The 16,370-nt window shown below is 51.7% G+C and overlaps 1 protein-coding gene across 1 annotated transcript in view; it reads left to right on the top strand.

The window, feature by feature from the left end:
- Window positions 1-419: 419 nt before the first annotated feature.
- Window positions 420-16,370, top strand: part of LOC115115344 (coiled-coil domain-containing protein 146-like) — a gene marked incomplete at both ends in the record, with an annotated part of 50,902 nt that continues 34,951 nt past the window's right edge. The window contains 5 exons of the mRNA XM_065015116.1: window positions 420-629; window positions 1,020-1,131; window positions 3,940-4,048; window positions 7,583-7,722; window positions 10,548-10,724. Coding sequence (XP_064871188.1) covers window positions 420-629; window positions 1,020-1,131; window positions 3,940-4,048; window positions 7,583-7,722; window positions 10,548-10,724 — 748 coding nt within the window. The remainder of the gene's footprint in view (window positions 630-1,019; window positions 1,132-3,939; window positions 4,049-7,582; window positions 7,723-10,547; window positions 10,725-16,370) is intronic.

Here is a 16,370-nt window from a genome sequence, read left to right as displayed (position 1 = left end):
CCCAGCTCTCAGCAGTCAGAGATCTGTCTGTGACTCCCATCTCCCCACCCCAGCTCTCAGCAGTCAGAAATCTGTCTGTGACTCCCATCTCCCCACCCCAGCTCTCAGCAGTCAGAGATCTGTCTGTGTCTGTCTGTGACTCCCATCTCCCCACCCCAGCTCTCAGCAGTCAGAGATCTGTCTGTGTCTGTCTGTGACTCCCATCTCCCCACCCCAGCTCTCAGCAGTCAGAGATCTGTCTGTGACTCCCATCTCCCCACCCCAGCTCTCAGCAGTCAGAGATCTGTCTGTGACTTCCATCTCCCCACCCCAGCTCTCAGCAGTCAGAGATCTGTCTGTGTCTGTCTGTGACTCCCATCTCCCCACCCCAGCTCTCAGCAGTCAGAGATCTGTCTGTGACTCCCATCTCCCCACCCCAGCTCTCAGCAGTCAGAGATCCGGCTGCTGCAGGAGGCCAAGCAGTTCAGAGCAGAGCTGGAGCGCCAGCAGAGAGATCTGGAGACGGCTGAGCAGTTCCCTGAGGGGCCGGACACAGAGGTCAGCCGCATGAGACAGCAGCTCCTCAAGTTCCACAACGACCTGCGACAGGCAGAGGAGAGGGACTACCAGATGAACTACCAGCTAGAGTGGTGAGGACACACACACTGACTAGAGCCTAGCGTAGAGAGAGAAAGAGATTGTCTGTCTGTCTGTCTGTCTGTCTGTCTGTCTGTCTGTCTGTCTGTCTGTCTGTCTGTCTGTGTGTGTGTCTGTGTGTCTATCTGTCTGTCTGTCTGTCTGTCTCAAATCAAATCAAATCAAATCAAATGTTATTTGTCACATACACATGGTTCCCACTTTAGCTTTCAGCAGTCAGAGTCTGTCATGTGTCTGTCTGTGACTCCCATCTCCCCCACCCCAGCTCTCAGCAGTCAGAGATCTGTCTGTGTCTGTCTGTGACTCCCATCTCCCCACCCCAGCTCTCAGCAGTCAAAAGATCTGTCTGTGTCTATCTGCTGACTCCCATCTCCCCACCCCAGCTCTCAGCAGTCAGAGATCCTGTCTGTGACTCCCATCTCCACCCCAGAAAGCTCCTCCATGATCAGGGAATCCTCATCCTGTGACACCCATCTCCCCACCCAGCTCTCAGCAGTCAGAGATCATCTGTGTCTGTATGTGATCTCCCATCTCCCCACCCAATCTCAGCAGTCAGAGATCTCTCTGTGACTCCCATCTCCCACCCAGCTCTCTCCCAGCAGTCAGAGATCTGTCTGTGTCTGTCTGTGACTCCCATCTCCCCACTCAATGGTGGCTGTTCAGCAGTCTGATAGCCTGTCTGTGTCTGTTGTGACTCCAGTCTCCTCAGTCCCAGCTCTTGCAGTCAGAGATCTGTCTGTGACCTCCATCTTCTGGATGACCCCGGGGTGAACAGGCAGTGGATCTGTCTGTGTCTTGATGATCTTTATGGCCTTCCTCTCCCCATCGGGTGGTCAGCTCTCAGCAGGCAGTAGTTTCTGTCTGTGACAGACCTCACCACCCCAGCTCTCGGTTGAGGCGGAGCAGTTACCGTACCTGTCTGTGACTCCCAATCTCCCCATGGGAGCTCTCGGTGTGCATCTGTAGAAGTTTGTAGTGCTTCTGTGACTCCATTTCTTCAGCCTCCTGAGGTTGAAGATCTGTCTGTGTCTGTCTTCCACTCCCGGTCAGCCAGGTGGACCAATTCAGTTTGTCTGTCTGTGTCTGGGAACTTCCCTTCTCCCCTCCCCACTACTCAGTTCCATCGATGTGGATCTGTCTGTTGACTCTGCTGTTTCCTGAAGTCCACAATCATCTCCTTAGTTTTGTTGACGTTGAGTGTGAGGTTATTTTCCTGACACCACACTCCGAGGGCCCTCACCTCCTCCCTGTAGGCCGTCTCGTCGTTGTTGGTAATCAAGCCTACCACTGTTGTGTCGTCCGCAAACTTGATGATTGAGTTGGAGGCGTGCGTGGCCACGCAGTCGTGGGTGAACAGGGAGTACAGGAGAGGGCTCAGAACGCACCCTTGTGGGGCCCCGTGTTGAGGATCAGCGGGGAGGAGATGTTGTTGCCTACCCTCACCACCTGGGGGCGGCCCGTCAGGAAGTCCAGTACCCAGTTGCACAGAGGCGGGGTCGAGACCCAGGGTCTCGAGCTTGATGGCGAGCTTGGAGGGTACTATGGTGTTGAATGCCGAGCTGTAGTCGATGAACAGCATTCTCACATAGGTATTCCTCTTGTCCAGGTGGGTTAGGGCAGTGTGCAGTGTGGTTGAGATTGCATCGTCTGTGGACCTATTTGGGCGGTAAGCAAATTGGAGTGGGTCTAGGGTGTCAGGTAGGGTGGAGGTGATATGGTCCTTGACTAGTCTCTCAAAGCACTTCATGATGACGGAAGTGAGTGCTACGGGCGGTAGTCGTTTAGCTCAGTTACCTTAGCTTTCTTGGGAACAGGAACAATGGTGGCCCTCTTGAAGCATGTGGGAACAGCAGACTGGTATAGGGATTGATTGAATATGTCCGTAAACACACCGGCCAGCTGGTCTGCGCATGCTCTGAGGGCGCGGCTGGGGATGCCGTCTGGGCCTGCAGCCTTGCGAGGTTAACACGTTTAAATGTCTTACTCACCTCGGCTGCAGTGAAGGAGAGACCGCATGTTTTCGTTGCAGGCCGTGTCAGTGGCACTGTATTGTCCTCAAAGCGGGCAAAAAGTTATTTAGTCTGCCTGGGAGCAAGACATCCTGGTCCGTGACTGGGCTGGGTTTCTTCTTGTAGTCCGTGATTGACTGTGACTCCCATCTCCCACTGACTCTCCAGCAGTCAGAGATCTGTCTGTGTCTGTCTGTGACTCCCATCTCCCCACCCCAGCTCTCCAGCAGGAATAGCTGCTGTTTATATTCGGACATGTTACCAGACACCTTGCCCTGATTAAAAGCAGTGGTTCGTGCTTTCAGTTTCACTCGAATGCTGCCATCAATCCACGGTTTCTGGTTTCAGAAGTTTTTATCGTTGTCTGTGACGACATCTTCGACGCACGTTCTAATGCTCTCACACCGAATCAGCGATCTGTCAATGTGTCTTCATCTGACTCCCATCGAAACATGTCCCAGTCCACGTGATGGAAGCAGTCTTGGAGTGTGTCAGCTTGGTCTGACCAGCGTCCCCACCCCAGACCTCAGCGTGGGAGCCTCTTGTTTGTGTCTGCCTGTAGGCAGGATCAACAAATGGAGTCGTGGTCAGCTTTTCCGAAAGGGGCTGGTCTGGCAGGGCCTTATATGCGTCGCGGAAGCTTAGAGTAACAATGATCCAAGGTTTTACCACCTCCTGGCTGCGCAATCGATATGCTGATAAAATTTAGGGAGTCTTGTTCAGATTGTCTTTGTTAAAATCCCCAGCTACAAATGAATGCAGCCTCCGGATAAATGGTTTCAGTTTGCAAAGAGTTAAATAAAGTTTGTTCAGAGCCATCGATGTGTCTGCTTGGGGGATATATACCCCTGTGATTATAATCGAAGAGAATTCTCTTGGAAGATAATGCTGTCTACATTTGATTGTGAGGAATTCTAAATCAGGTGAACAGAAGGATTTGAGTTCCTGTATGTTTCCTTCATCACACCATGTCTCGTTAGTCATGAGGCATACGCCCCCCCAGCTCTTCTTACCAGAAAGATGTTTGTTTCTGTGGCTGTCTGCGGGAGAAACTCCCAGCTGCACCGCACCGGATAGCGTCTTCCCAGTAAGATATGTTTCTGTGAAGCATCTCCCCATTTGCAGTCTCTGATGTCCCTCTGGATCTACCCTGTGACTTCCATCTCCCCACCCTTGTTCTCAAGAGACTGGACATTGGCAGAAGAATGCTGTCTGTGTCTGTCTGTGACTCCCTTCTCACTAGCTCTGACCAGAGATCTGTCTACGTTTCCCTCTTTCCCCCACGTTTTCCCAGCTCTCAGCATCAGATCCATCCGGCTGCTGTAAGGCAGAACACAGGAGCTGGAGCGCCAGCAGAGAGATCTGGAGACGGCTGAGCAGTTCCCTGAGGGCCGGACACAGAGGTCAGCCGCATGAGACAGCAGCTCCTCAGGACACAACGACCTGCGACAGGCAGAGGAGAGGGACTACCAGATGAACTACCAGCTAGAGTGGTGAGGACACACACACTGACTAGAGCCTAGCGTAGAGAGAGAAAGAGATTGTCTGTCTGTCTGTCTGTCTGTCTGTCTGTCTGTCTGTCTGTCTGTCTGTCTGTGTGTGTGTCTGTGTGTCTATCTGTCTGTCTGTCTGTCTGTCTGTCTGTCTGTGTGTCTGTCTGTCTGTGTCTGTCTCTGTCTGAGGTTAAGGGTATGCCCAGCTCTTGAGCCACTTTAGTCCAGTCAGTCCTGGAAGTGGTATGTGCGGCATGTAGCCTAGGGGGAAGAGCGTTGGGCCAGTAACTGAAAGGTCGCTAGTTCAAATCCCTTAGCGACAAAGTGAAAAATCTTCCATTGTGCCCTTGACAGGCCCTTAACCTAATTGCTCCAAGGTTGCTGTTGATAATGGCTGACCCTGGCTGTGACCCCAGTCTCTGAGGGTGTCTCAAGGATATCCCAATAAACACATTTCCATTTCACACACGCGTATAATGAAACAGGACAAATATAACCCACCAAATGATTCATTATTAGGTGTGCCTCTGGCTCTAGTCAGCTGTGTCCTCGTCTCCTCCACTTGTTCTCAACAACACTCCTGTCCTTGTGTCCGAAGGTCAAGCACGCCTCCGAAACACAGCACGGAAAAGAACGCCGCTGTCCTCTCTCTGCACAACACACAGTTAGAAAGGCCACGGAGAGGCCATTGGAACATTGCTTAGCAACTGATGAAACAAGCTTGTGTAAAAAACTAAGAAGAGGACATGAAAGGAAAGGTCTCTTCATCAGTCATTTAATCAGCGAGGACTACAATACGGCTCTGGTTGTCCCAAATGGCACCCTATTCTATATAATGCACTACATTAGACCAGGGACCATAGGGCTCTGGTCAAAAGTAGTGCACTACATAAATTAGGGTACCATTTGAGCGTTTACTATGATTCACCAGGGACGGGGCCTAGACACATTGTTCCTGAAGATATGACCTTCCTATCTGTGGGTAAATGATATTCACATTGTTCCTAAAGATATGACCTTCCTATCTGTGGGTAAATGATATTCCATTGTTCTAAAAGATATGACCTTCCTATCTGTGGGTAAATGATATTCACATTGTTCCTGAAGATATGACCTTCCTATCTGTGGGTAAATGATATTCACATTGTTCCTGAAAGATATGACCTTCGTATCTTTGGATAAATGATATTCACATTGTTCCTGAAGATATGACCTTCCTATCTGTGGGTAAATGATATTCACATTGTTCCTGAAGATATGACCTTCCTATCTGTGGGTAAATGCTATTCACATTGTTCCTGAAGATATGACCTTCGTATCTGTGGGTAAATGATGTTCACATTGTTCCTAAAGATATGACCTTCCTATCTGTGGGTAAATGATATTCACATTGTTCCTGAAGATATGACCTTCGTATCTTTGGATAAATGATATTCACATTGTTCCTGAAGATATGACCTTCCTATCTGTGGGTAAATGATATTCACATTGTTCCTGACCTTCCTATCTGTGGGTAAATGCTATTCACATTGTTCTGAAGATATGATATCTGTGGGTAAATGATGTTCACATTGTTCCCTAAAGATATGACCTTCCTATCTGTGGGTAAATGATATTCACATTGTTCCTGAAGATATGACCTTCCTATCTGTGGGTAAATGATGTTCACCTAAAGATATTACCTTCGTATCTGTGGGTAAATGATATTCACATTGTTCCTAAAGATATGACCTTCCTATCTGTGGGTAAATTATATTCACATTGTTCCTGAAGATATGACCTTCCTATCTGTGGGTAAATGATATTCACATTGTTCCTAAAGATATGACCTTCCTATCTGTGGGTAAATGATATTCACATTGTTCCTAAAGATATGACCTTCGTATCTGTGGGTAAATGTTGTTCCTATTGTTAAGATGAGAAGGACTACAGCAGTAATTGAAATATGAGGCTAAATGAAAACCATTGCTTACATTGCATTCTGACTAGATGTTGTAATGAACTCGGCTGTCTCTTGTTGTATATTATCTTGTGGATGCGTATAGCTCTGACAGTCCGTTTGGCAGCCTCCTCTCTTCCCTGTCTCTTGTTGTATATTATCTTGTGGATGCGTATAGCTCTGAGAGTCCGTTTGGCAGCCTCCTCTCTTCCCCTGTCTCTTGTTGTATATTATCTTGTGGATGCGTATAGCTCTGACAGTCCGTTTGGCAGCCTCCTCTCTTCCCCTGTCTCTTGTTGTATATTATCTTGTGGATGCGTATAGCTCTGACAGTCCGTTTGGCAGCCTCCTCTCTTCCCCTGTCTCTTGTTGTATATTATCTTGTGGATGCGTATAGCTCTGAGAGTCCGTTTGGCAGCCTCCTCTCTTCCCTGTCTCTTGTTGTATATTATCTTGTGGATGCGTATAGCTCTGACAGTCCGTTTGGCAGCCTCCTCTCTTCCCCCTGTCTCTTGTTATATATTATCTTGTGGATGCGTATAGCTCTGACAGTCCGTTTGGCAGCCTCCTCTCTTCCCCTGTCTCTTGTTGTATATTATCTTGTGGATGCGTATAGCTCTGACAGTCCGTTTGGCAGCCTCCTCTCTTCCCCTGTCTCTTGTTGTATATTATCTTGTGGATGCGTATAGCTCTGACAGTCCGTTTGGCAGCCTCCTCTCTTCCCCTGGTGATCTACCCTCCATACGACAGACAGATGCTCACTGGGAAGATATGTCTTCAGATGTGCAATGTTAAGCCCTTGATCACAAGCCAGACAGATTAACAGGAATTCAACTGTCAGTGGTTTTAGCTTCAAATGCAGTATTTACAGATGACCAGGAAGCAACACAAGTGCTGTGAAAGTAGCCTGGAGGGCTGTCTATCCACCCAGCAATTTCTCACTGAGGAGATTTTACAAGTGTCAGGAATTTCATATCTGCCGCTGGACTTAAATACCTGAATCCTGTCAACAGTTGAACTCAGTTGAACCTTTCACATAGTAGCAACCACTGACAAACCACTGTTTCACTCAGATGTTGCCAAGAAACTCTCAGAATTTGACCAACACTTTTCTGAAAGCAATACATATTTTCAGTATGGCTACATGGCTATATTTCCCTGCCTGTTTTTATCAACTGAGTTACAGTGGAACCCTGGTCGTCTGTCCTCCACCACTGTGTTAGGGGGTTGAGCTCAGGCAGAGACAAGGTTACTTGAGCATATTGCACAGCCACTTGTTTCTTAAGCTTGTCGTCAACGTTGGTCACTTTTTCATCTTCTCTGTATTTCTGAGAATTTATGTTCAAGTTCCTTCCTCTTGTTCCTTCCTCTAAATCAGGGGTGTCGACATCCTTCCACGGAGGTCCTAGTGTCTGTGGGTTTTAGGTTTTTCTTTTCAATGAAGACCTAGACAACCAGGTAAGGGGAGTTCCTTAGTAATTAGTGACCTTAATTCATCAGTCAAGTACAAGTGAAAGCCTGCAGACACTCGGCCCTCCGTGGAAGGAGTCTGACACGTGCTGTAAATGATGTCGTGTCTGTTTACAGTCTCACAGAAGAGAAGCTTTGCCTGGAGAAAGAGTATGAGTCTCAACCCAAACCAGTTGTAAGTATCTCACAGATTTATCTCCTGTTGATAGTCATTCACATGATCTGTCCCATCATACACCACAGCATGACATTCCTTCATGTCACCTACAGCAGTAAATCCCTCATTTAGAAGCAGAGAAATGACACACACAGTGAGAGGACAGAGAAACAGACGGTGTCTTTGCTGCGAGGCATCCTTGTCCAAATACTTCCTCGTTGTCACTGGGTTGTGGTACCATACATGGTTCCGTCTCCTCGTTGTCACTGGGTTGTGGTACCATACATGGTTCTGTCTCCTTGTTGTCACTGGGTTGTGGTACCATACATGGTTCCGTCTCCTCGTTGTCACTGGGTTGTGGTACCATACATGGTTCCGTCTCCTCGTTGTCACTGGGTTGTGGTACCATACATGGTTCCGTCTCCTCGTTGTCACTGGGTTGTGGTACCATACATGGTTCTGTCTCCTCGTTGTCACTGGGTTGTGGTACCATACATGGTTCTGTCTCCTCGTTGTCACTGGGTTGTGGTACCATACATGGTTCCGTGTCCTCGTTGTTACTGGGTTGTGGTACCATACATGGTTCCGTCTCCTCGTTGTCACTGGGTTGTGGTACCATACATGGTTCCGTCTCCTCGTTGTCACTGGGTTGTGGTACCATACATGGTTCCGTGTCCTCGTTGTCACTGGGTTGTGGTACCATACATGGTTCTGTCTCCTCGTTGTCACTGGGTTGTGGTACCATACATGGTTCCGTCTCCTCGTTGTCACTGGGTTGTGGTACCATACATGGTTCCGTCTCCTCGTTGTCACTGGGTTGTGGTACCATACATGGTTCCGTCTCCTCGTTGTCACTGGGTTGTGGTACCATACATGGTTCCGTCTCCTCGTTGTCACTGGGTTGTGGTACCATACATGGTTCCGTCTCCTCGTTGTCACTGGGTTGTGGTACCATACATGGTTCCGTCTCCTCGTTGTCACTGGGTTGTGGTACCATACATGGTTCCGTCTCCTCGTTGTCACTGGGTTGTGGTACCATACATGGTTCCGTCTCCTCGTTGTCACTGGGTTGTGGTACCATACATGGTTCCGTCTCCTCGTTGTCACTGGGTTGTGGTACCATACATGGTTCCGTCTCCTCGTTGTCACTGGGTTGTGGTACCATACATGGTTCCGTCTCCTCGTTGTCACTGGGTTGTGGTACCATACATGGTTCCGTCTCCTCGTTGTCACTGGGTTGTGGTACCATACATGGTTCCGTCTCCTCGTTGTCACTGGGTTGTGGTACCATACATGGTTCCGTCTCCTCGTTGTCACTGGGTTGTGGTACCATACATGGTTCCGTCTCCTCGTTGTCACTGGGTTGTGGTACCATACATGGTTCCGTCTCCTCGTTGTCACTGGGTTGTGGTACCATACATGGTTCCGTCTCCTCGTTGTCACTGGGTTGTGGTACCATACATGGTTCCGTCTCCTCGTTGTCACTGGGTTGTGGTACCATACATGGTTCCGTCTCCTCGTTGTCACTGGGTTGTGGTACGATACATGGTTCCGTCTCCTCGTTGTCACTGGGTTGTGGTACCATACATGGTTCCGTCTCCTCGTTGTCACTGGGTTGTGGTACCATACATGGTTCCGTCTCCTCGTTGTCACTGGGTTGTGGTACCATGCATGGTTCCGTCTCCTCGTTGTCACTGGGTTGTGGTACCATACATGGTTCCGTCTCCTCGTTGTCACTGGGTTGTGGTACCATACATGGTTCCGTCTCCTCGTTGTCACTGGGTTGTGGTACCATACATGGTTCCGTCTCCTCGTTGTCACTGGGTTGTGGTACCATACATGGTTCCGTCTCCTCGTTGTCACTGGGTTGTGGTACCATACATGGTTCCGTCTCCTCGTTGTCACTGGGTTGTGGTACCATACATGGTTCCGTCTCCTCGTTGTCACTGGGTTGTGGTACCATACATGGTTCCGTCTCCTCGTTGTCACTGGGTTGTGGTACCATACATGGTTCCGTCTCCTCGTTGTCACTGGGTTGTGGTACCATACATGGTTCCGTCTCCTCGTTGTCACTGGGTTGTGGTACGATACATGGTTCCGTCTCCTCGTTGTCACTGGGTTGTGGTACCATACATGGTTCCGTCTCCTCGTTGTCACTGGGTTGTGGTACCATACATGGTTCCGTCTCCTCGTTGTCACTGGGTTGTGGTACCATACATGGTTCCGTCTCCTCGTTGTCACTGGGTTGTGGTACCATACATGGTTCCGTCTCCTCGTTGTCACTGGGTTGTGGTACCATACATGGTTCCGTCTCCTCGTTGTCACTGGGTTGTGGTACCATACATGGTTCCGTCTCCTCGTTGTCACTGGGTTGTGGTACCATACATGGTTCCGTCTCCTCGTTGTCACTGGGTTGTGGTACCATACATGGTTCCGTCTCCTCGTTGTCACTGGGTTGTGGTACCATACATGGTTCCGTCTCCTCGTTGTCACTGGGTTGTGGTACCATACATGGTTCTGTGTCTACCACTAAGAGGCCCGATCATTGATCTAATGATATTTTACATTACTCCTTTAATGAACTTGTTATTACAGTTGGTTTGGTTACAGTTAAATAGTAGTTACTTTTTAACACCCAGTACAGCTACACTATAATCACATGGATGTATATAGTCAGACTCCCAGGAAAGTCACAACCCAGCTATTACCTTTAATATCCCCTTCAAATAGCTGGCACAGTACTGTGTGTGTGTCCAGGATTTGCACTTGCATGAATGTGTATTTGTGTCAATGTTGATGTATTTTGTATGTCCCACAAGCCATTGCTCCTGGTGTGTCCTCAGGAGCTGGAGAAACGTGCGAAGGCCCTGAAGGACAGCAGTGAGGAGCTGAGGAAGGAGGTGTCTCAGAGGAGACAGGAGATACACAGCCTGCTGGAGGACTTGGAGGCCAGACACAAACTGATGACCAGGGAGCAGAGAGAACTGGACCACAAGAAGGACAGCATAGTAAACAACCAGGTGACAGGTTGGAGCGGGCAGAGGGAGGCAGAGGGTGGGCAGGGGGTGGTAGAGGGAGGGCAGAGGGTGGTAGAGGGAGGCAGAGGGTGGTAGAGGGAGGCAGAGGGTGGGCAGGGGGTGGTAGAGGGAGGGCAGAGGGTGGTAGAGGGAGGGCAGAGGGTGGGCAGAGGGAGGCAGAGGGTGGTAGAGGGAGGGCAGAGGGTGGCAGAGGGTGGGCGGGGGTGGTAGAGGGAGGGCAGAGGGTGGTAGAGGGTGGTAGAGGGAGGGCAGAGGGAGGCAGAGGGTGTTAGAGAGTGGTAGAGGGAGGCAGAGAGTGTTAGGAGAGTGGTAGAGGGTGGCAGAGAGTGGTAGAGGGGTGGTAGAGGGTGGTAGAGGGAGGGCAGAGGGTGGGCAGAGGGAGGGCAGAGGGAAGGAAGAGGGAGGGCAGGGGTGGTAGAGGGAGGGCAGAGGGGTGGTAGAGGGTGGTAGAGGAGGGCAGAGGGTGGTAGAGGGAGGGCAGAGGGAGGGCAGAGGGGTGGTAGAGGGAGGCAGAGGGTGTTAGAGAGTGGTAGAGGGAGGCAGAGAGTGTTAGAGAGAGGTGAGGGTGGCAGAGAGTGGTAGAGGGGTGGTAGAGAGTGGTAGAGGGTGGCAGAGAGTGGTAGAGGGAGGGCAGAGGGTGGGCAGAGGGAAGGAAGAGGGAGGGCAGGGGGTGGTAGAGGGAGGGCAGAGGGTGGTAGAGGGTGGTAGAGGGAGGGCAGAGGGAGGGCAGAGAGTGGTAGAGGGGTGTTAGACAGTGGTAGAGGGTGGTAGAGAGTGGTAGAGGGAGGGCAGAGGGAGGCAGAGGGTGGGCAGGGGAGTGGTAGAGGGGTGAGGAGCAGAGTGGTAGAGGGAGGCAGAGAGTGGTAGAGGGAGGTGGTAGAGGGTGGCAGAGAGTGGTAGAGAGTGGTAGAGGTGTCAGAGAGTGGTAGAGGGTGGCAGAGAGTGGTAGAGGGGTGTTAGAGAGTGGTAGAGGGTGGCAGAGAGTGGTAGAGGGTGTAGAGAGGAGAGAGGGAGGGGGTGCAGAGATGTAGAGGGGTGTTAGAGAGTGATAGAGAGTGGTAGAGGGAGGCAGAGAGTGGTAGAGGGGTGTTAGAGAGTGGTAGAGGGTGGCAGAGAGTGGTAGAGGGGTGTTAGAGAGTGGTAGAGGGTGGCAGAGAGTGGTAGAGGGTGGCAGAGAGTGGTAGAGGGGTGTTAGAGAGTGGTAGAGGGATGTTAGAGAGTGGTAGAGGGAGGCAGAGAGTGTTACAGAGTGGTAGGGGTGTTAGAGAGTGGTGGTAGAGAGTGGTAGAGGGTGGCAGAGAGTGGTAGAGAGAGAGTGGTAGAGGGTGGCAGAGAGTGGTAGAGGGGTGTTAGAGAGTGGTAGAGGGTGGTAGAGGGTGGTAGAGGGGTGTTAGAGAGGGTACAGGGTGGCAGAGTGAGTGGTAGAGGGGTGTTAGAGGGAAGGTAGAGGGAGGCAGAGTGGTGTGTTAGAGAGTGGTAGAGGGGTGTTAGAGAGTGCTAGAGGGTGGCAGAGGGTGGTAGAGGGGTGTTAGAGAGTGGTAGAGGTGTTAGAGTGGTAGAGGGATGTTAGAGAGCGGTAGAGGGTGGCAGAGGGGTGTTACAGAGTGGTAGAGGGTGGTAGAGAGTGGTAGAGGGGTGGTAGAGTGGTAGAGGGTGGCATAGAGTGGTAGAGGGGTGTTAGAGAGTGGTAGAGGTGGCAGAGAGTGGTAGAGGGGTGTTAGAGAGTGTAGAGGGTGGCAGAGAGTGGTAGAGGGTGTTAGAGGTGGTAGAGCAGAGAGTGGTAGAAAGTGGTAGAGGGTGTTAGAGAGTGGTAGAGGGATGTTAGAGAGTGGTAGAGGGGGTGTTAGAGAGTGTAGAGGGGTGTTAGGAGAGTGGTAGAGGGTGGCAGAGAGTGGTAGAGGGGTGAGAGGGTGGTAGTGGTAGAGGTGTTAGGAGAGTGGTAGAGGGTGGCAGAGAGTGGTAGAGGGGTGTTAGTGGGGAGTGGTAGAGGGTGGCAGAGAGTGGTGTAGAGGGGTGTTTGGCAGAGAGTGGTAGAGGGTGTTAGAGAGTGGTAGAGGGGTGTTAGAGAGTGGTGGAGAGTGGTAGAGGGTGGCAGAGAGTGTTAGAGGGAGGGCAGAGGGAGGGTAGAGGGTGGCAGAGAGTGGTAGAGGGAGGCAGAGAGCGGTAGAGGGGTGTTAGAGAGTGATAGAGAGTGGTAGAGGGAGGCAGAGAGTGGTAGAGGGGTGTTAGAGAGTGGTAGAGGGTGGCAGAGAGTGGTAGAGGGGTGTTAGAGAGTGGTAGAGGGAGGCAGAGAGTGGTAGAGAGTGGTAGAGGGTGGCAGAGAGTGGTAAAGGGGTGGTAGAGAGTGGTAGAGGGTGGCAGAGAGTGGTAGAGGGAGGGTGAGAGTGGTAGAGGGGTGTTAGAGAGTGGTAGAGGGGTGTTAGAGAGTGGTAGAGGGTGCAGAGAGTGGTAGAGGGGTGTTAGAGAGTGGTAGAGGGTGGGCAGAGAGTGGTAGGGGTGTTAGAGAGTGGTAGAGGGTGGCAGAGGGTGGTAGAGGGGGTTGTTAGAGGGTGGCAGAGAGTGGTAGAGGGGGTGTTAGAGGGTGGCATAGAGTGGTAGAGGGGTGTTAGAGAGGCAGAGGGGTGTTAGAGAGGGTGAGGGTGGCAGAGGGTGGTGAGGGGTGTTAGAGAGTGGTAGAGGTGGCAGAGAGTGGTAGAGGGGTGTTAGAGAGTGGTAGAGGGTGGCAGGGTGGTAGAGGGGTGGTAGAGAGTGGTAGAGGTGGCAGAGAGTGGTAGAGGGGTGTTAGAGAGTGGTAGAGGGGGTAGTAGAGGGGTGTTAGAGAGTGATAGAGAGTGGTAGAGGGGTGTTAGAGAGTGGTAGAGGGTGGCAGAGAGTGGTAGGAGGGTGGCAGAGAGTGGTAGAGGGGTGTTAGAGGGTGTTAGAGAGTGGTAGAGGGGTGTTAGAGAGTGGTAGAGGGGTGTTAGAGAGTGGTAGAGGGGTGTTAGAGAGTGGTAGAGGGTGGCAGAGAGTGGTAGAGGGGTGGTAGAGGGTGGCATAGAGTGGTAGAGGGGTGTTAGAGAGTGGTAGAGGGTGGCAGAGAGTGGTAGAGGGGTGTTAGAGAGTGGTAGAGGGTGGCAGAGAGTGGTAGAGGGGTGTTAGAGAGTGGTAGAGGGAGGCAGAGAGTGGTAGAGAGTGGTAGAGGGTGGCAGAGAGTGGTAGAGGGTGGCAGAGAGTGGTAGAGGGTGGTAGAGAGTGGTAGAGGGTGGCAGAGAGTGGTAGAGGGGTGTTAGAGAGTGGTAGAGGGTGTTAGAGAGTGGTAGAGGGAGGCAGAGAGTGGTAGAGGGGTGTTAGAGAGTGGTAGAGGGTGGCAGAGAGTGGTAGAGGGGTGTTAGAGAGTGGTAGAGGTTGGCAGAGTGGTAGAGAGTGGTAGAGTGGCAGAGAGTGGTAAAGGGGTGGTAGAGAGTGGTAGAGGGTGGCAGAGAGTGGTAGAGGGGGTGGCAGAGAGTGGTAGAGGGGTGTTAGAGTGGTAGAGGGGCAGAGAGTGGTAGGGGTGGAGAGTGGTAGGGTGGCAGAGAGTGGTAGAGCAGAAGTGGTAGAGAGTGGCAGAGGGTGGCAGGAGTGGTAGAGAGGGTAGAGGGTGTTAGAGAGTGGTAGAGGGGTGTTAGAGAGTGGTAGAGGGGTGTTAGAGAGTGGTAGAGGGTGGCAGAGAGTGGAGAGGGGTGTTAGAGAGTGGTAGAGAGGGGTGTTAGAGAGTGGTAGAGGGTGTTAGAGAGTGGTAGAGTGGTAGAGGGTGTTAGAGAGTGGTAGAGGGGTGTTAGAGAGTGGTAGAGTTAGGGTGGTAGAGAGTGGTAGAGGGTGTTAGAGTGGTAGAGGGGTGTTAGAGAGTGGTAGAGGGGTGGCAGAGAGTGGTAGTTAGAGAGTGGTGTTAGAGAGTGGTAGAGAGTGGTAGAGGGTGGTAGAGGGTTAGAGAGTGGTAGAGGGGTGTTAGAGAGTGGTAGAGGGGTGGCATAGAGTGGTAGGGTGTTAGAGTGGTAGAGGGTGGCAGAGAGTGGTAGAGGGAGGGCAGAGGGAGGGTAGAGGGTGGCAGAGAGTGGTAGAGGTGGCAGAGAGCGGTAGAGGGGTGTTAGAGGTGATAGAGAGTGGTAGAGGGTGTTAGAGAGTGGTAGAGGGGTGTTAGAGAGTGGTAGAGGGAGGCAGAGTAGAGGGGTGTTGTTACAGAGTGGTAGAGGGTGGCAGAGAGTGTAGAGGGGTGGTAGAGAGTGGTGGTAGAGAGTGGTAGAGGGTGGCAGAGAGTGGTAGAGGGGTGTTAGAGAGTGGTAGAGGGTGGCAGAGTGGTAGAGGGGTGTTAGAGAGTGGTAGAGGGTGGCAGAGAGTGGTAGAGAGTGGTAGAGGGTGGCAGAGAGTGGTAGAGGGGTGTTAGAGAGTGGTAGAGGGATGTTAGAGAGTGGTAGAGGGAGTGGGTAGAGGGTGGCAGAGAGTGGTAGAGGGGTGGTAGAGAGTGGTAGAGGGGTGTTAGAGAGTGGTAGAGGGTGGCAGAGAGTGGTAGAGGGGTGTTAGAGAGTGGTAGAGGGTGGCAGAGAGTGGTAGAGGGAGGGTAGAGGGTGGCAGAGGGTGGTAGAGGGGTGTTAGAGAGTGGTAGAGGGTGGCAGAGAGTGGTAGAGGGTGAGAGAGTGGTAGAGGGTGTTATAGAGTGGTAGAGGGGTGGCAGTTAGAGAGTGGTAGGGGTGTTAGAGAGTGGTAGAGGGTGGCAGAGGGTGGTAGAGGGGTGTTAGAGAGTGGCAGAGGGTGGCAGAGAGTGGTAGAGGGGTGTTAGAGAGTGGTAGGGGGTGTTAGAGGGTGGTAGAGGGGGTGTTAGAGAGTGGTAGAGGTGTTAGAGAGTGGTAGAGGGGTGTTAGAGAGTGGTAAGGGTGGCAGAGAGTGGTAGAGGGGTGTTAGAGAGTGGTAGAGGGTGTTAGAGAGTGGTAGAGGGGTGTTAGAGAGTGGTGGCAGAGAAGAGGGGTGGCAGTAGAGTGGTAGGCAGAGAGTGTGTTAGAGGGGTGTGGCAGAGAGTGGTAGAGGAGTGGCAGAGGGTGGTAGAGGGGTGTTAGAGAGTGGTAGAGGGTGGCAGAGAGTGGTAGAGGGGTGTTAGAGAGTGGTAGAGGGTGGCATAGAGTGGTAGAGGGGTGTTAGAGAGTGGTAGAGGGGTGTTAGAGAGTGGTAGAGGGTGGCAGAGGGTGGTAGAGGGGTGTTAGAGAGTGGTAGAGGGTGGCAGAGAGTGGTAGAGGGGTGTTAGAGAGTGGTAGAGGGTGGCAGAGGGTGGTAGAGGGGTGTTAGAGAGTGGTAGAGGGTGGTAGAGAGTGGTAGAGGGGTGTTAGAGAGTGGTAGAGGGTGGCATAGAGTGGTAGAGGGGTGTTAGAGAGTGGTAGAGGGGTGGTAGAGGGTGGCAGAGAGTGGTAGAGGGGTGTTAGAGAGTGGTAGAGGGTGGCAGAGAGTGGTAGAGGGGTGTTAGAGAGTGGTAGAGGGTGGCAGAGAGTGGTAGAGGGGTGTTAGAGAGTGGTAGAGGGTGGTAGAGAGTGGTAGAGGTGGCAGAGAGTGGTAGAGGGGTGTTAGAGAGTGGTAGAGGGGTGTTAGAGAGTGGTAGAGGGTGGCAGAGAGTGGTAGAGGGGTGTT

Source organism: Oncorhynchus nerka, unplaced genomic scaffold (genome assembly GCF_034236695.1).
Source record: "Oncorhynchus nerka isolate Pitt River unplaced genomic scaffold, Oner_Uvic_2.0 unplaced_scaffold_1692, whole genome shotgun sequence".
NCBI classification, from domain to species: domain Eukaryota; kingdom Metazoa; phylum Chordata; class Actinopteri; order Salmoniformes; family Salmonidae; genus Oncorhynchus; species Oncorhynchus nerka.
The sequence above is the reverse complement of the archived record's forward strand: the minus strand, read 5'-3'. Positions and strand labels throughout refer to the sequence as shown.